Below are 20,767 nucleotides of genomic sequence, written 5' to 3'. Positions count from 1 at the left end.
CTCCGTGTCCACTGGGGTCTCATACATGAGTGACTTTATATATGCCCATAGGAAATAATCAAGGGGATTCAGGTCAGGTGACATCGCTGGCCATGGAATAGGACCTCCCCTTCCAAATAAGTGACGGGGAAATACAGCACTGAGATGGCTGCGGACATCCGTACTGAAGTGAGGCGGTGCACCGTCATATTGTATCCACATCCTCTCATGAACAGCCAAGGGTATGTTCTCCTACAATTCAGGCAGAAATCTTTGCACAAAGCACAAGTACAGGTGGACATTCAGACGGCCGGGTAGAAGATACGACCCAGTGAGATTGTCGCCTACAATTCCGGCCCAGATATTCACAGCAAAACGTACCGGTACTTGATGGTGGGATTCTATTACAGCGTGAGGGTGATCTTCATCCCACACATGGCTATCCCTGCTGTTCGAAATACCATCACGATCAAATGAGGCCTCGTCAGTTAACAGCAGGGAGGTAATCTGGTCGGTCAACCTATTGTTGAGCAATGATGGCGTTCTCGCCGCACGCTACTAGTATGTGCAGCGCCAATTTCACGTGCAATACAACGGGTACTTGTAGTGTGGTCCGCTGCAACACGTTCCATCATCTCCTCTTCAAAACTGGGTGTGCGAGTGGTTCTCATGTTTCTAGGTCCCTCGTTTCTTCTTTCCAATGAACCCGCATTCGTCGATCGACAGAAATAAACACTCGGCGTAAGTGATGATGCTTGTTAGGAAATCGTTCCCTGCACAGCCTTTCTGCAGCGAGAGCATTGTAACGTACTTCCCCATACACAAGGTGCATGTCAGTGACTACTGTACCGGTACTGCTCCACCGTACTGTACTGTACGTCTTTGAATAGCACCGAGTAATGAATCCGTCTGTCGTTTATTCACAGCACTTTCTGTCATGGTACAATGTAAATACGATACAACAGAGCCACCTTACGGACAATTAAAGTAAATAAAACCTACATCGCGACTTCCTAGTAATCAGGCTCGTCCTCCTTGTTTTCTTGCAGGAAATAAATAATATGCATGCGAATAAACTGCATAGTAAATGTAATTTATACGCATGTTACTTGTAAATAAGCTGGAAAACGGTAGTGCTAGACAAAGTGATAGCCAAGTTTACTTCCATATCATCTTAAGCTGGCTTCTCCGACCCCAGGTTTACATTGTCCAGTGGAGCATTCTCTATCTCCTGTTACAGTTTTGCACGCTCTTACGGAAAATCCCTGTGTAAAGGCTGTTAGTGGCACCAAAGCTACTTTCCAGTCACTCATGGACAAAACACGTAGTGAAACAGAGAGTAGCGAAGCAAAATCCAAGTTGCTTAACTCAGTTCTCAAATGTTCCTTCATAAATGCAAACCCAGGAATACTGCCACAATTTAATCCTCGGACTGCCGAAAAGATAAGTGAAATAGATGTTAGTGCCAGTGGCATTGCGAAACAGCTGAAAACGTTAAAACTTAAGAAAGCCGCAGTGCCCGATGCAATTTCTATCATACTTATACTGTATTATCGGCTGAATTAGCCCTAGCCCTATAATCTGTCGTAGATTCCTTACAAAAGAAAAAAAAATAAAAAGAAAAAAATTACGGCGTCCAGTAGTTGGAAGAAAGCATAGTTCATAAGAAGAATAGCAGAAGTCACCCTCAAAATACCACTCAATATCCTTGCTATCCACTTTTTGTAGAATCTTAGAATATATTCTGTGCTCAAAAGTAATGAGGTATCTCAAACATAATGACCTACTCCAAGCCAACCACCACAGATTCCAAATACATTATGTGAAACCCAACTGTCTCTTTTCTCACATGACATCCTGAAAGCCGTGGATCGAGGCAATCAGGTAGATGCAGTATTTCTCGATTTCTGAAAAGCCTTTGACTCAGTACCACTCTTACGAACATTGTCATAATAACGATCGTATGGGATATTTGGCGAAATTCGCGACTGGATTGAGGATTTTTTCGTAGGGAGAACACACAAAGTTATTTTGTGTGTAGAATCATCGACATATGTAGCTTCGGGTGTGCCCCAGGGAAGTTGTTGGGTCCCTTGATGCTAATGTTGTATATTAATGACTTAGCCGATAATATTAATAGTAACCTCTGACTTCTCGCAGATGCACTTATCTACAGTGAAGTACAGTCTGAACGAAGCTGCACAAATACTCAGTCAGATCTTGTGACATTTCTAAACGGTGCAAAATTAACAACTTTCTTTAAATGTTCAGAAATGTAAAATTGTGCACCTCACAAAACTAAAAACACAGTATCTTACGAATATATTGGCAGTGAGTCACTTTTGGAATCGGCAAACAAATTCCTCAGTACAACACTTGGTAGGGACAGGAAATGGAATGATTACTTAGGCTTAGTCGTGAGTAAAGCAGGTAACAGACTTCGGTTTATGTGCAGACTAGTAGGGAAATGCAGTCACTCTGGAAACGAGACTGCTTACAAATCACTCATTCAATCCACGCTAGAATACTGCTTAGGTATGTGGCACCCCTACCACATAGGGCCAAGAGGGGATGCTGAGCCTTTTCAGAGAAGAGCAGCACTATTTGACATTCGTTTGTCTGACTTGGGAGAGATCGCCACTGAAATGGCGACAAACCTGAATTGGGAGGCGTTTGAATACAAACGTAGATTATCCCACGAAAGGTTAAAAATTTCAAGAACAAGCGTTAAGCGAAGAACTAAAGCTAAACCTCGGGCCTCCACTTATCTCTCCCGCAGGGTACGTGAAGGCGATATTAGACTGATTACAGCGCCTACAGAGGCATTATCTAATCAGGTATTCTTCCCATGCTCCATACCCAGTTCGAATGGCAAGAAATTCTAACACGTGTTACAACGCTAAGTACGAGTAGCCTCTGGCATGTAATTCGCAGTGGTTTGCGGAGTATGTACGTAGATAGTCGGATAATCTTTGTAATAATCATATTTGTCAACTAGTAGTTTATAAAGAACGTGAGACAACGATATTGCAGTTAACGGAACAAATATCAGATGGAAAGTTGACTAAAAGGTTTTGTTGGTGCCTACCTTTGCTCAGTGGAGATAAGATATGGTAGTGGATGGATGCTCCTCCAGCACTTTCGCCGAAGATAGTGACTTTGTCTGGATCGCCGCCAAACGCCGCTATGTTCCTCTGGACCCAACGAAGGGCCTCTGTCTGGTCTTTGAGGCCCATATTTCCAGGTACGACGTCGTCGCCGGTGCTAAGGAAACCTACAGAAATCCAATTCTATAAATATTAACTGACAAGCAAATGTGTAGCACAAACTCACAGCAAATTAAGCGAATGATATTTAGCGTTACACAGGAATGGCTTGTTTACCAGCCGTTAAGTTAGTTAACTGCAGGCAGCAAAAGATAAAAGCAATAACGTGTTCGCCGAATATGGGATTAAAAATTATACAAATATTGAAAAAGCTGAGATCAGATGAACGTATATGGAAGTAATTGCAAATACTACATAAAATATCAGAATAACTTTTACAGATACTGTTGCAATACGTGTACGGCTGCTTACAAATCACTTCTTCCAGTACACTTTTTTGGATAGTGGCATATAGCATTATTTTGTTCCATTCGATGGAATTTACAGTAATCGAAACGAGAGAATGGAGCAGATACACACACACCAAACAAAAAGAAACAGCGACGCTAGAAAAAGAAGTACAGTTACTAACAGCAAAACATAAAAAGTAGGAGAATATCTTTTATTGTGTTTTTAAGAAAACTTTCAGGCAACAGTGTTCTAAATTAATGAATTTACAAACTACGTTAATACTACGAAGTTCTAGTGACACCATCCAATGTATCATCAGCAATAAAGTATCCTTCCACATATAGCGCATTTTCTGAAATCTATCTCTTGCTGCATGACTTTCTTCTTAGAATCTTGTAACGGCAAAGATTTGGGAAGAGGATCAAGTCACTGCACCAGAAATCCAGTGTTCCAGAAACAAAACGGGACAATATTACAGGTCTATTCGTCTCAGCTAGATACCGAAAGAGGAGGGCGAGGACGTAAGGGCAAAGATGTGGGAAGTAAGATCATACCCATAGTATTCATTCAAATCGCATGGTAATGGTTGATAAGAAGTAGGAGAGAGCTACTAATGCACGTTTTTGTCAAACAAAGAAGACAAATGTAAACAACTATCAAGCCTTCTCGGCCTTTTTTTGGTCTCGGTAATTGATACACTCATTTTTACAAGCTCTGCGTTCTCTCCGTGAAAATCATGTGAAGTCAACCAATAACGACGTCATTTGGATGGGTTACGAATGATATTGTGTCAGCACATTGCTTTCCGAGCCGGTTTCAGCATTGTAGACCTTGGTGGCGCAAAGTTTCACTCAAGTTACTCCTCGATTGCCATCACGAGGTTGAGTGCATGCCGTTGCAATCCTTTTACCAAGTAAAATTTACCTGTCACTAACAAGAATTGAACCCTGGTCCTCCGTACGGCAGTCAAATTCGGTGATCGCTCGGAGGCGGACTGATATGATCGATAGCCACATAAGTTGAAACGTATTATCAGTTCGCAGTTAATCTTTTGAAGGACAACATCAGAAATTCCTGATGACTGTCTCAAATAAATAATGCTCTTCTAGCTAAGCTATATAAAAAAAGGCAGCTTAGGATTATATTACCGTCGGCTTATAACACTGCGAACGAACTGAAGTTTCGCTTTCTTAAGCAACTGTAGAATGAAAAGGCTGCTTAACTGGACAAAAATTATGGACTTAGTTACCCATGGATGTACTGAAGAAATTGTCATGTTATTGGTCTTCAGTATTTCAAGGAAACTTCCATTAGAAACGAAACTTAGTAGAGTGTTCATGAAAGTAGGATAGTTAGCTGTACAAGATAGAATTTTAGACGTGTTACCTAGCAGTCCTAGGCGGTAGTTTATACCGACAAACACAATGTCGTTGTCAACAAAGTAGTGTGGTGTGGCAGTGTCGCTTCTTCCTTCCCTGAAGCAGCCTCCATGAATCCAGACCATTACGTTTTTCAGGGTTTCGTTCGTCGTTCCCAGCTGTGAAAGTACAGAAAATAACCAATGTTTGGTACAAGAGTACAGTAATCTTTCGTTGAAGAACAAGAACATGCAGTAACACGAAGTTTTATCATCAGATTCATTTTCACGTTATTAATCAATTAAAGACACATTCGTTAAACTAATTAGAATCCATCCTAGTTGTAGAGAACGTACTACTGGGCTGTAGACGTTGAGGAAGAGGCAGTCCTCGTTGCCGATCACCTCGTTGCTGTAGAACTGCGGGCACGGCGACCCTGGCTGAAGAGCATCTCGAACGCCGCTCCACGCATTCTTGCTCACTGGAAGCTGTGACACAAAACAGGCTGTTGAGGTAACGACTTTCACTGGAATCAGACTGGGCTACTAACTGTTGTTGTTGTTGTTGTGGACTTCAGTCCTGAGACTGGTTTGATGTAGCTCTCCATGCTACTCTATCCTGCGCAAGCCTCTTCATCTCCCAGTACATCTACATCTACATCTACATTTATACTCCGCAAGCCACCCAGCGGTGTGTGGCGCAGGGCACTTTACGTGCGACTGTCATTACCTCCCTTTTCCGTTCCAGTCGCGTATGGTTCGCGGGAAGAACGACTGTCTGAAAGCCTCTGTGCGCGCTCGAATCTCTCTAATTTTACATTCGTGATCTCCTCGGGAGGTATAAGTAGGGAGAAGCATTATATTCGATACCTCATCCAGAAACGCACCCTCTCGAAACCTGGCGAGCCAGCTACACCGCGATGCAGAGCGCCTCTCTTGCAGAGTCTGCCACTTGAGTTTGCTAAACATCTCCGTAACGCTATCACGGTTACCAAATAACCCTGTGACGAAACGCGCCGCTCTTCTTTGGATCTTCTCTATCTCCTCCGTCAACCCGATCTGGTACGGATCCCACACTGATGAGCAATACTCAAGTATAGGTCGAACGAGTGTTTTGTAAGCCACCTCCTTTGTTGATGGACTACATTTTCTAAGGACTCTCCCAATGAATCTCAACCTAGTACCCGCCTCTCCAACAATTAATTTTATATTATCATTCCACTTCAAATCGTTCCGCACGCATACTCCCAGATATTTTACAGAAGTAACTTCTACCAGTGTTTGTTCCGCTATCATATAATCATACAATAAAGGATCCTTCTTTCTATGTATTCGCAATACATTACATTTGTCTATGTTAAGGGTCAGTTGCCACTCCCTGCACCAAGTGCCTATCCGCTGCAGATCTTCCTGCAATTCGCTACAATTTTCTAATGCTGCAACTTCTCTGTATACTACAGCATCATCCGCGAAAAGCCGCATGGAACTTCCGACACTATCTACTAGGTCATTTATATACATTGTGAAAAGCAATGTTCCCATAACACTCCCCTGTGGCACGCCAGAGGTTACTTTAACGTCTGTAGACGTCTCTCCATTGATAACAACATGCTGTGTTCTGTTTGCTAAAAACTCTTCAATCCAGCCACACAGCTGGTGTGATATTCCGTAGGCTCTTACTTTGTTTATCAGGCGACAGTGCGGAACTGTATCGAACGCCTTCCGGAAGTCAAGGAAAATGGCATCTACCTGGGAGCCTGTGTCTAATATTTTCTAGGTCTCATGAACAAATAAAACGAGTTGGGTCTCACACGATCGCTGTTTCCGGAATCCATGTTGATTCCTACAGAGTAGACTCTGGGTTTCCACGAATGACATGATACGCGAGCAAAAAACATGCTCTAAAATTCTACAACAGATCGACGTCAGAGATATAGTTTTGCGCATCTGCTCGACGACCCTTCTTGAAGACTGGGACTACCTGTGCTCTTTTCCAATCATTTGAAACCTTCCGTTCCTCTAGAGACTTGCGGTAAACGGCTGTTAGAAGGGGGGCAAGTTCTTTCGCGTACTCTGTGTAGAATCGAATTGGTATCCCGTCTGTTGAGTGATTCCAGTTGCTTTTCTATTCCTTGGACACTTATTTCGATGTCAGCCATTTTTTCGTTTGTGCGAGGATTTAGAGAAGGAACTCCAGTGCGGTCTTCCTCTGTGAAACAGCTTTGGAAAAAGGTGTTTACGCGTGTCATCCTCTGTTTCAGTGCCATCATCATCCCGGAGTGTCTGCATATGCTGTTTCGAGCCACTTACTGATTTAACGTAAGACCAGAACTTCCTAGGATTTTCTGTCAAGTCGGTACATAGAATTTTACTTTTGAATTCACTGAACGCTTCACGGATAGCCCTCCTTACGCTAACTTTGACATCGTTTAGCTTCTGTTTGTCTGAGAGGTTTTGGCTGCGTTTAAACTTGGAGTGGAGCTCTCTTTGCTTTCGCAGTAGTTTCCTAATTTTGTTGTTGAACCACGGTGGGTTTTTCCCGCCCCTCACAGTTTTACTCGGCACGTACCTGTCTAATACGCATTTTACGATTGCCTTAAACTTTTTCCATAAACACTCAACATTGTCAGTGTCGGAACAGAAATTTTCGTTTTGATCTGTTAGGTAGTCTGAAATATGCCTTCTATTACTCTTGCTAAACGGATAAACCTTCCTGCCTTTTTTTATATTCCTATTAACTTCCATATTCAGGGATGCTGCAACGGCCTTATGATCACTGATTCCCAGCTCTGCACTTACAGAGTCGAAAAGTTCGGGTCTGTTTGTTAACAGTAGGTCCAAGATGTTATCTCGACGAGTCGGTTCTCTGTTTAATTGCTCGAGGTAATTTTCGGATAGTGGACTCAGTATAATGTCACTCGATGCTCTGTCCCTACCACCCGTCCTAAACTTCTGAGTGTCCCAGTCTATATCCGGTAAATTGAAATCTCCACCTAAGACTATAATATGCTGAGAAAATTTATGTGAAATGTATTCCAAATTTTCTCTCAGTTGTTCTGCCACTAATGCTGCTGAGTCGGGAGGTCGGTAAAAGGAGCCAATTATTAACCTAGCTCGGTTGTTGAGTGTGACCTCCACCCATAATAATTCACAGGAGCTATCCACTTCTACTTCACTACAGGATAAACTACTACTAACAGCGACAAACACGCCACCACCGGTTGCATGCAATCTATCCTTTCTAAACACCGTCTGTGCCTTTGTAAAAATTTCGGCAGAACTTATCTCTGGCTTCAGCCAGCTTTCTGTACCTATAACGATTTCAGCTTCGGTGCTTTCTATCAGCGCTTGAAGTTCCGGTACTTTACCAATGCAGCTTCGACAGTTTACAATTACAATACCGATTACTGCTTGGTCCCTGCATGTCCTGACTTTGCCCCACACCCTTTGAGGCTGTTGCCCTTTCTGTACTTGCCCGAGGCCATCTAACCTAAAAAACCGTCCAGTCCACGCCACACAACCCCTGCTACCCGTGTAGCCGCTTGCTGCGTGCAGTGGACTCCTGACCTATCCAGCGGAACCCGAAACCCCACCACCCTATGGCGCAAGTCGAGAAATCTGCAGCCCACACGGTCGCAGAACCGTCTCAGCCTCTGATTCAGACCCTCCACTCGGCTCTGTACCAAAGGTCCGCAGTCAGTCCTGTCGACAATGCTGCAGTTGGTGAGCTCTGCTTTCATCCCGCTAGTGAGACTGGCAGTCTTCACCAAATCAGATAGCCGCCGGAAGCCAGAGAGGATTTCCTCCGATCCATAGCGACACACATCATTGGTGCCAATATGAGCGACCACCTGCAGATGGGTTTACCCTGTACCCTTCGTGGCATCCGGAAGGACCCTTTCCACATCTGGAATGACTCCCCCCGGTATGCACACGGAGTGCACATTGGTTTTCTTCCCCTCTCTTGCTGCCATATCCCTAAGGGGCCCCATTGTGCGCCTGACGTTGGAGCTCCCAACTACCAGTAAGCCCACCCTCTGCGACCGCCCGGATCTTGCAGACTGAGGGGAACCTCTGGAACAGGACAAGCAGCTGTGTCCGGCCGAAAATCAGTATCAGCCTGAGACAGAGCCTGAAACCGGTTCGTCAGACAAACTGGAGAGGCCTTCCGTTCAGCCCTCCGGAATGTCTTTCGCCCCCTGCCACACCTCGAGACGACCTTCCACTCTACCACAGGTGAGGGATCAGCCTCAATGTGGGCAGTATCCCGGGCAGCCACAGTCGTAGTCCGATCGGGGGATGCGTGGGACGAGCTGGCCGTCCCCGAAAAACCCCCATACGGACCCCCACAGTGATGCCCATTGGCAACAGCCTCAAGCTGTGTGACCAAAGCCAACATTGGCTGAAGCTGGGAGCGAAGGGATGCCAACTCAGCCTGCATCCGAACACAGCAGTTGCAGTCCCAACCTACTGCAGCCTACATCCTTCTGAATCTGCTTAGTGTATTCATCTCTTGGTCTCCCTCTACGATTTTTACCCTCTACCCTGCCCTCCAGTACTAAATTGGTGATCCCTTGATGCCTCATAACATGTCCTATCAACCGATCCCTTCTTCTAGTCAAGTTGTGCCACAAACTCCTCTTCTCCCCGATTCTATTCAATACCTCCTCATTAGTTATGTGATCTACCCATCTAATCTTCAGCATTCTTCCGTAGCACCACATTTCGAAAGCTTCTATTCTCTTCTTGTCTAAACTATTTATCGTCCATGTTTCACTTCCATACATGGCTAACTCCATACAAATAATTTCAGAAACGACTTCCTGACACTTAAATCAATACTCGATGTTAACAAATTTCTCTTCTTCAGAAACGCTTTCCTTGCCATTGCCAGTCTACATTTTATATCCTCTCTACTTCGACCATCATTAGTTATTTTGCTCCCCAAATAGCAAAACTCCTTTACTACTTTAAGTGTCTCATTTCCTAATCTAATTCCCGCAGCACCACCCGACTTAATTCGATTACATTCCATTATCCTCGTTTTGCTTTTGTTGATGTTCATCTTATATCCGCCTTTCAAGAGACTGTCCATTCCGTTCAACTGCTCTTCCAAGTCCTTTGCTGTATGTGACAAAATTACAATGTCATCTGCGAACCTCAAAGTTTTTATTTCTTCTCCATCAATTTTAATACCTACTCCGAACTTTTCTTTCGTTTCCTTTACTGCTTGTTCAGTAAACAGATTGAATTGCATCGGGGTGAGGCTACAACCCTGTCTCACTCCCTTCCCAACCACTGGTTCCCTTTCATGTCCTTCGACTCTTATAACTGCCATCTGCTTTCTGTACAAATTGTAAATAGCCTTTCTCTCCATGTATTTTACCCCTGCCACCTTCAGAATTTGAAAGAGAGTATTCCAGTCAACATTGTCAAAAGCTTTCTCTAAGTCTACAAATGCTAGAAACGTAGGTTTGCCTTTCCTTAATCTTTCTTCTAAGATACGTCGCAGGGTCAGTATTGCCTCACGTGTTCCAACACTTCTACGGAATCCAAACTGATCTTCCACGAGGTCGGCTTCTACCAGTTTTTCCATTCGTCTGTAAAGACTTCGCGTTAGTATTTTGCAGCTGTGACTTATTAAACAGATAGTTCGGTAATTTACACATCTGTCAACACCTGCTTTCTTTGGGATTGAAATTATTATATTCTTCTTGAAGTCTGAGGGTATTTCGCCTTTCTCGTACATGTTGCTCACCAGATGGTAGAGTTTTGTCAGGACTGGCTCTCCCAAGGCTGTCAGTAGTTCTAACGGAATGTTGTCTACTCCCGGGGCCTTGTTTCGACTTAGGTCTTTCAGTCCTCTGTCAAACTCTTCACGCAGTATCATATCTCCCATTTCATCTTCATCTACCTCCTCTTTCATTTCCATAATATTGTCCTCAAGAACGTCGCCCCTGTATAGAACCTCTATATCCTCCTTCCACCTTTCTGCTTTCCCTTCTTTGCTTAGAACTGGGTTTCCATCTGAGCTCTTGATATTCATGCAAGTGGTTCTCTTTTCTCGAAAGGTCTCTTTAATTTTCCTGTAGGCAGTATCTATCTTACCCCTCATGAGATAAGCCTCTACATCCTTACATTTGTCCTCTAGCCATCCCTGCTTAGCCATTTTGCACTTCCTGTCGATCTCATTTTCGAGACGTTTGTATTTCTTTTTGCCTGCTTCACTTGCTTCATTTTTGTATTTTCTCCTTTCATCAATTAAATTCAGTATGGATTTCTACTAGCCCTCGTCTTTTTACCTACTCGATCCTCTGCTGCCTTCACTATTTCATTCCTCAAAGCTACCCATTCTTCTTCTACTGTATTTCTTTCCCCCATTCCTGACAATTGTTCCCTTATGCTCTCCCTGAAACTCTGTACAACCTCTGGTTCTTTCAGTTTATCAGGGCTACTAACTAAGACGGACGAATTGACTGAAGGACGGTCCAAACGATAACTCAATCTTCAGTTCACTCATATGTTCTTTAAACTCTTATTCTTTTCCTGGGTATTCGAGAATCTTTATTTAAGGACGAGAATTAAAATGATAATACAAGCAGATAATATTTTCACTCCTTTAGTTTAGTGTCGCGTCTACATTGGTGTTGCTGCAGACATCATGCCAGCCCAGAGCACTCCGGGAGAAGAAATGAAGTAGAGCGAATTCAAAATCCTGTACAACTTAAAATGATTTCGGTTTCCTCATGGTGTTCATTCCCCGTCAGTCTGGAACTTTCGAGAATGCATTAATAAAAAATAGAGAAGAGTTAAGATGGTGCTTTTAATGCTTGACGTGTTACGCACAGTCCCTCCCGCTACTCCTCCTTCGCCCGGCTGAGTACAATGCACAGAACGTTCGTACAACCATGTGCCACGTGAAACTGTCCGAAATTCTTTGTTTGAGATGTTGTTTAACTTGCACATTACATTGGCTTAAGCGTCTGTTATATCGTCGCCGGTCGCGATGGCCGAGCGGCTCTAGGCGCTTCAGTCCGGAACCTCACGACTGCTAGGGTCGCAGGTTAAATCCTACCTCGGGCATGGATGTGTGTGATGTCCTTAGGTCAATTAGGTTTACGTAGTTCAAAGTCTAGGGGACTGATGACCTCAGATGTTAAGTCCCATAGTGCTCAGAGCCATCTGAACCATTTGTTGACCTGTTGTTGCACTGTAATTTGTTACACAACAACGTTGACACACTATGGCCACACGTCCACTATTTAACGGTTCATAGTGACAACTGGTTGGTCTAATGCACACCTACTGCTTACATAAGTTACTTCAAGCTGTCGCCATAGTTATTGTGCTAGAGTTAGAGGTGTACATGTCTCGCTTTTAACCCGCCCATGCTTGCCCGGTGGCCAGGCGGGCAGGCCGCCGCTCGTTGTCAACAGAACGGGCAGGCTGCTTCACTCCCAGCCAAGCCAAGCAGAACCCAACCCGGGCAGGCTGCGGGAAACTTGCTTGCCTGCTCATATTACTGCTGAGCTGCGCTACGCAGCCGTTTAGTCTGCGCGCGTCATTGTCGTATTATGAACGTTAATCAAAAGTTTTTATTTTACCTGAGCACCAAAAGACAAACCCCAACATATATATGCATTAATTTCAGGTAAAAAAATATTGGTTTTATTTGTATATTCTTCCTTTACGCGTATATTTCGGGCTTCTTATCTATATAAATAAAAATTAATTGCCAAATGTGTTGATAAGCGTAAAACTCGAGAACGCCTGAACCAGTTCGGCAAAATTTTTTTTACTGTGTTCGTAATTCTCAGGACAAGGTTTTTATGAAATAAAATTTTTCGAAAATCGACCGCAAAATTGGAAAATTTGACAAAAACTGAAAGTGCGTTTTCATTGTGTCCGTGTGTTTGTATTGCATACAATCTTGATGAAATTTTGCACACTATACCTTGAAACCAAGAGGAAGGTCACAGTCTACATAAAATTTCATATGGTGCATGGCAGAGGTTCCTTTACATAACGGAATTCGACAAATTGTACGTATTTATTCCGATCTTGATGAAATTTGGCACACTTGATATTCAAAGCAGGATGAAGGGCGATGTCTGCTTAAAATTCTGAATGGTGCATGGCGGAGGATACTTTACTTACACACTTCTACACCAACCTACAATTTTATTCCGATCGTGAAGAAATTTTGCACACTTGACCATCAAGAGGAACATCACTGTCTACATAATATTTCGGACAGTACATTGAAGAGAGTACCTTACAAAAGATTTTGACATCGTTTGCGTGTTACCATGAAAGTTCACTATGTACGCATGTTTCCATGGAGAAGGTTTTTGAATATTTACATGTGCATGTATATGTATATATATATATATATATATATATATATATATATATATGTTTATGTATATATATGTATATATGTTTATGTATATATATGTATATTTATATATATGTATATACGTATATTTGTATATATTTATGTATATGTTTATATGTGTATATATATATGTATGTGTATATGTATATATATGTATGTGTATATAGATATATATATATATGTATGTATGTATGTATGTATATATGTATGTATGTATGTATATACATTTCTTTTAAACGAAATGCCTATGATCTTTTTGAAATTTGAGAGCTGTCTGACACATTCACAGTCATCGTGTTGGACAATTTGCGCACAGCAAATGTCGTTTAACAGTTGCAAACCATTTTTGGTTGAGTGAACGTGTTATATTGGCTGCAAGAAACCTTGATGTTAACGATATGAATTTTCAGATTCAAAATATAACACCTGGCGAATTGCTGACATACAAGTCGGTTTATTCCGTTACTAACCAAGATGATGTAGTCAACTATCCTACGGAATTTTTAAATTCGCTGGATTTCCCCGGATTACCGCCTCCCAATCTGTAATTAAGTCGGATCGGCAATCATGTTGCGAAAGGTAAACCAGCTACGTCTTTGTAATGGCACCCGACTTGCGGGGAAGAAGTTAAGGAACAACGTAATCGAAGCCACAATTTTAAAAGGAAAGTACAAAGGTGAGGACAGTTTGATTCCAGTATCACTAAGATTCCGACCGACATGCCATTCGACTTTAAACGGTTATAATTTCCAGTGCAGCTTACATTTGCCATGTCGATAGATAAATCGCAATGGCAGTTGTTATATGTTTGTGGCATCAATCTTAAAAAATCATGTTTTTCACATGGCTATTTGTATGTCGCATATTCCCCTGTCGGGACACCTTCAACTTCATTTGTTTACGCACCAGAAAACAAAACAATCAATGCTGCGTATCAAAAAGTATTACAATAATTGCTACCTAGCAATAAACTTTGACATTGATTCACTGATCACCACAAAAGTTGACAGATATATAGGAGTTTTCATAGATAGGTGAAGAGGAGATGAACTGAGGTGGCGGAATCCAACAGAGAGAGGACGAGGAGATGGATAGAGGGTGGGGGGGAGATGGGCCAAGGGATGGGTTCAAAAATGGTTCAAATGGCCCTGAGCAATATGGGACTTAACTTCTGAGGTCATCAGTCCCCTATAACTTAGAACTACTTAAACCTAACTAACCTAAGGACATCACACACATCCATGCCCGAGGCAGGATTCGAACCTGCAACCGTAGCGGTCGCGCGGTTCCAGACTGTAGCGCCTAGAACTGCTTGGCGACTTCGGCCGGCGAAGGGATGGGGAGGGGGGGGGGGAGGTGATCAAAGAGATAGTGGGAGAGGACTAAATGGATAGAGAGAAAATACGGGAGGGAAGATGGACTACGAGAGTATGGAATAAATAAATGCCCAGGCAACGCAATGCAGTCTGTGCTGCACTTTTCAACACCGAAACGGATGGATATTTGTACTAAAGAAGTGAACCTCCGCCCCCCAAAAAGAAGATTGGTCACCTCCCCAGAAGAATAAATTATCTACGCCCCTATTAACCACTGTACTGCAATGAGAACCAAATTAAGATTTTGGAAGTCTAGATTCTTTAACTTTAGTATGTTTCAGCCAAGTATGACACCAATTATATAAATATTTAACTACGTTTCCAGGATGTATTTTACTGGCTCTGTGAATTCATTCGAAGTTGGCAAAATCATTCTAAATTGCCAAAATGCATTTTAACAAAATCGAAGGACTTGTTTCGTATCCAGTTCGTCTAAAAACTATAGTACTGGGAATACAATGGCGACCCTGAGCCATTTTTCGCGGCTCCTACGATTGCGTCATGAGAGTCCACACTTGTAGTATAGGTCTGCATCATGAGGGTCCATATTTCGGACCATCATGATGCAGACTAAGACGAGGAGTGTTTACTTGCATGATGCAAATCTAAACGACGACTGTAGACCCTCATAACACAGACCTAAACGACGAGTCTGAATCCTCATGACGCAGATATAGACGCTGTGGAGAGTGGCTCAGAGTTTCCATTATATTCCTACTACAATACATTCATGGAAAAAGACGCTCTTCATTTTAGGAGTATTTGTAGTGTCTAGGTCTTCAGCATCTTGACTCTGCATGTGGGATTCCCCTTAATATAGAAATACAAGAATAAAATTACATTTTGCAATGTGTGTGGAACTCAACAAAATAAATTCTAATTTAAACTCATAATGTGTATTGCCTTACTCCACAAATGAATATTTTATTTTGCAGAACACTTTTCAACATAAAATCTTTACAAATTTTCCTTCAGTTCCCCTGAAAGTATTATTTAGGCCAAACCAGATACTCCTAAAAATATTTGGCTACTTTTGCAAACCCAAGTAACAGAAAATGGTTTACATACAATAATTGTCACTTGGGAGGATTGAAATCAAAAAGTTTAGTCTAAAATAAAAATGAACTGTATGCATTACAAAATTTCTATCTCAGAAATTGACGCCCAGAAAGCACAAGAAAGAAATCTGCACTCTTAATTAGTAAATTTGCGCTCAAACTCATAGTTTCCCGTTTAATGTTCTACTGTATTTTCAATGTGTCTGCTCATTAGTGTTTGAATTAATTATGACGAGATCGTTAAGTCTGTCTGCATTAAGACGTGATCGTTTTTCGCTAATTAGGTTTCCAGCGCAACTAAAAATTCTCTCACTAGACGCACTAGTGGCTGGTATATTTAATATTTTTCTTGCCACACACGCAAGTCGAGGAAGTCGTTGGGAGTTATTTTTCCACCACTGTAGAATATCTCCCTCGTTCACACAGTGTTCTTGCAAGTATCTGCTGACTTCATCATGTAGGAGAGGAGGCTCTTCTGCCCAGTCCTCAAATTTCGCCATTTTGTACGGCTCTGGATTTGTTTCTTGGTTGCTGTGATTGGGCACTTCTACTGAAACTGTACAGGTTCCAATTAATATTTGCAGAATAATGTGAAGATCGTACTACACATAGTTGAAATTATAATAGGTTTTAGATGATGCTATCATTTATCGTCCTGTAAAGTCGCCAGAAGATCAAAACTAACTGCAGGACGATTTAAATAAGGTATATATTTTTGGTGTGAAAATTAGCAGTTGGCAATAAATAATGACAAGAGCGAGTTTATCCCTGTGTGTACTAAACTAAGTCCGTTAAACTTCGTTTACAAGATCAACCAGTCAAATCTAAAGGCTGTAGATTCTACTTAATACCTCTGATTACAATTACGACCTACTTAAATAGGAATGGACACACAGAAAATACTGTAGGCGTTTTAATGACAAAACACTCTTTTGGAGCATTGCTACGAAGTTCGAGAGCCTTACTATTGACTGAAGAGGTCGAAAGAGTCTAAATAAGGGCAGCTGGTTTAGTATTATCGTAAAATAAGGGAAAGAGTGTCGCGGAAATTACACAAGAGTTGGGGTGGTAATCATTACAACAATGGCGTTTTATTACGTGGCGCGATCTATATATGAAATTTCGATCACCAACTTACACCTCCGAATTCGAAGAGATATTGTTGAGTCCCATATACATTGGAAGAAATGATCATCAGAATAAAATACAAAAAAGCAGCGCTCAGACGGAAAGCTGTAGGTGTTCTATCCCGCGCGAAATTCGAGAAAAGGAGACAAATAAGTTGAAAGTGGTTCGATGAACCCTCAACTAAGCACTTGCGTGTGTCTTGCAGAGTAACCATGTACATGTAGATGAATAATATATGCATTATCTTAGGAGCTTACCTTCAGCACACATCTGTCGTGCTGCTTGGTAAACTTCAATTTTTTCATCCTCGGTTAACTTTCTTAATGTGCGGTAGTTAGCCGCCATAAACGTTGCAATTTTATGCAACATACTAATGCACATTTTCTGTTCTAGGAAGGCATCAGCGGCTTGTTTCAAAGGTTTCGTGTCCTGAAAATACATTTTCTCAACCTACATATTTCACAAGTGGTTCTATAATATTCAGATGGAATAAAATTACAAACCTCTTCATCGTTATCCCGTACGGTACAGTGAGTTTTTAAGGCATAAAACCACGGTAGAACTAAATGTAGGGTTGGATCCTTGTCACTCTCTAGATCAACTGTGGCTTCTTTAAACGGCCTAAGAAATTCTATAAGCTGGTCAGTTATATGGTGGTCATAACCCAGCATTTTATCAGAGGCACCTTCATTATGTAAAACAGCCTTCACTGAATCAATCTGAGAATGGACTGATACAAGCATGTCAAAATAACTATTCCAACGAGTTGAAACCCACTGCTTTAAAGATGAGTTCAGTCTCACACAGAGACCTCTTCTCTTGAAGTACGAAACCGTAGCCCGCACTGTATTAAGAATGGCTAATATATTTGGAACATTTTCTTTCAAAAACTGTTCGCTCAGAACATGTTTCAAGACTGTGTTTATACTATGAGCCATGCATGGAAGACGCTGATATACTTCGAGAGCTTTGACAACGTTACTGCCCTGGTCTGTGACAAACGTAATTTTGGCAATGTCTTCACGAGAAACACCCATAGTTTCTAAGCCATCTTCCAACTCGTTTCGAATATTCGAGCCAGTTTTTGGGCAGTCAGGAAACGCAGAGCACATCAGTACATATTTATTCAAACGCCAGTCTGAATTTATGTAATGCATTGTCACGGACATGTAATGCACCCCTTTGTAATTGTCTGTCCATAGATCAATTGTACTGGCACATATACCAGAACGAATCGCATGCACTATATCTGGGAGCATTTTGCTGCGCACTTTTATCAGCTAAGGTTTGAACTTTCCTAGCTACTGTCACTCGGGAAGGCATAACATTTTTAATATCAACTAAGCCATATTTTTTACCTATGTCGATCAGTGTCTGCCCTAAATTAAGAAATCCTTCTCCCTCTATACTGCTAAATGGTCTCAGGTCCTTAGCACACATTTCGACGCACTTTTCGGCCACTAAATCTTTGTCCTCTTTCAAGATATTTACGGAGTGAGGGAACTGCTTGTCAAATTTGCACACATGTCGTAACATACTCGAGGTTCCCGAATAAGTACTTAAGAGCATTTTACATAGTTTGCATTGAGACACACCTACCGATTTATTTGAAGCGGCCTCATAAACACATGAAAACGTTTCCCATGCGGCACTTGTGCTCTGTTTCGTTACCAGCATGTATTCGCCAGTTGTCAATTTTTTTTCAATCTCACTAAAGTTCGACCTATTCATTGTGCTGCCTCCACCGTTGCGATAAATGAACTGCGGGCTAACTACCTGGCTACTCTAGTCACGGTAGCTTGACAGCGCAACCTGCTGTCAGGCGCAGCAAGCTGAGCGGGTCCCGTGAAGCTTGGCAGGCTTGCGGGAACCCAGGTACCCCGGGCTTGCGGGAGCCCGTATCGTCCGCATTGCCCACTATGCCTCAGTACACGCGCACTCTTGTGTTTACGTCGCGGCAGGCTGACCTGCATGAATGGTTGCAGAGGAGCTAGGGGCAAGCAGGCTGCAAGGGGAATTTGTACACCTCTGGGTTGAGTCGATAATACACCAGGAATAAAATGTCTCGGATCTTTTTGAACAATTGGTGTATGAGCTGTGGCTAAGTAATGGAAATGACAGCTTCGTTAATGAGAAACTTTAAATGTATTTTAAAAGATATTTAGGCATTAATTTTTAATGAAAAGCATGTAAGGAGCAAACTGAATACATCTGTTCGCATTTGTAAATAGTTTGTACTTAAATACGAGTGATATTATTCTTCGAAAACTCGTGTCTGTTTCCTGTCCCAATACATGACTGGAGCTTACAGTATTTCCATTTCCAGAACATGAAACTATAACCCGACGTGTGAGTGAATGGTAAATTCCTTTTCTTGATCGTTCATCTGAACCTGGTGTGGTTGTAGAAAGAGAAAATGGACCTCATGAGACCGAGACGGGTTGTTGTTCTTTTCACGCTAATATCCCAGAAATCTCGGACTCTTGCAGAAAGATTCCAATGGCTAATGATTTGGTTCAAATGGTTCAAATGGCTCTGAGCACCATGTGACTTAACTGCTGAGGTCATCAGTCGCCTAGAACTTATAACTAATTAAACCTAACTAACCTTAGGACATCACACACATCCATGCCCGAGGCAGGATTCGAACCTGCGACCGTAGCGGTCGTGCAGTTCCAGACTGAAGCTCTAATAATTTGGATGGGATTTTCAATTCCGATATTTTCCTGATAACCATGACGAACTTTTCAAAAACCGTGGTCAGAAGGGGAAATTGGAATTCATTTCTGCAGGAAATGTGTGTGTGTGTGTGTGTGTGTGTTTGTGTGCGTGCATGTATGTAGTTGATGGTGCGTTGTGCGCATGTGTGTGTGAAGAGTAATGTATTTATATGTGTCACAATTAGGAAACCAAGCCCGTATGTCGTTCTTGTTTGCGAGATGTGGCTGGGAGAACCGAGGACAGTGATTTAGGTCGTCGCGAGCTCTGTGCACAAAATGAATTGTGATATTATTGTTTGTTTATGTATTTTACTATTGATTGATTTCTTGGGACTCAGTTACTTTTAACTGCTGATTTTTCTCTAAAAAATTCACTAAAACGACACACTGTTAGAGAATGAAATTATACTACTAGGAAAGCTGTCACGGCATTGATTACTTGACACAACTATTATCCTAATCTGAATTGCTTGTTCTACCAGAACCTGGTACAGAAAACATTTATAAAGGTTGGTCATATTGCTAAATACAGAATCGAAAAGTAGACACCGATCTTCTCCGTTGTTTTAGAAAGAGAAATTTATCTGAGGGTGCGCAGTTCATTAAATATTTTAGAGGATTCAGCATTTCCAAATCTACAGTCTGCTGTTACCAATTTTTTTTATTTATACTATTTTCTCAGCAAGTAGTTCCGTGGTCGCAGGCCCATTCTAAAGAGTAAATCATTATTGTATTCTAAAGCGTAAATCATTATTGCAGGTTGGAACCCGCCGTCATCGGCCTCTGTAGAGTTTGGAAGGAAATGTGTAGAGCCCGAAACAAACTAAATCTTTTAATGTGTTTGAAAGTTGCTCGTTATGGAGCACATGATAGCGCACTTCCAGCGAAAGGAGAGATCTCGGTTTTAACTTGTCTGGTATAAGCAAAATAAATTTGTTGTGTTGATGATGGGGAGGGCAATGCTTGGGTAATTTTATCGAAGCCTCGAAAATGAAACATTCATGGCATTTTTATTGCAACATTTGGATCGTGGTATTGAATCAATATTCAGAACTTCGGAACGAGGGAATTCTACATACATTTACTCTTATTAATATCATCACTGCAGCTCCATGCTACGTCGAAATCTGGTAGACGTTTACTCGAAAAGAATTTGATCATTTTCAGAATCGTTAGATAGATTAAGCATGCCAT

General features: G+C 41.9%; 1 protein-coding gene across 1 annotated transcript in view; it reads right to left on the bottom strand.

The window, feature by feature from the left end:
* Positions 1–20,767, bottom strand: part of LOC124596258 (esterase FE4-like) — a 91,983-nt gene that overhangs the window by 53,394 nt on the left and 17,822 nt on the right. Inside the window, exons 3-5 of the mRNA XM_047135331.1 lie at positions 5,251–5,382; positions 4,923–5,073; positions 3,068–3,253 (exon numbers count right to left, since the gene is read on the bottom strand). Coding sequence (XP_046991287.1) covers positions 3,068–3,253; positions 4,923–5,073; positions 5,251–5,382 — 469 coding nt within the window. The remainder of the gene's footprint in view (positions 1–3,067; positions 3,254–4,922; positions 5,074–5,250; positions 5,383–20,767) is intronic.

The sequence above is a fragment of the Schistocerca americana genome, chromosome 2 (assembly GCF_021461395.2).
Source record: "Schistocerca americana isolate TAMUIC-IGC-003095 chromosome 2, iqSchAmer2.1, whole genome shotgun sequence".
In the NCBI taxonomy this organism is placed as follows: domain Eukaryota; kingdom Metazoa; phylum Arthropoda; class Insecta; order Orthoptera; family Acrididae; genus Schistocerca; species Schistocerca americana.
The sequence above is the reverse complement of the archived record's forward strand: the minus strand, read 5'-3'. Positions and strand labels throughout refer to the sequence as shown.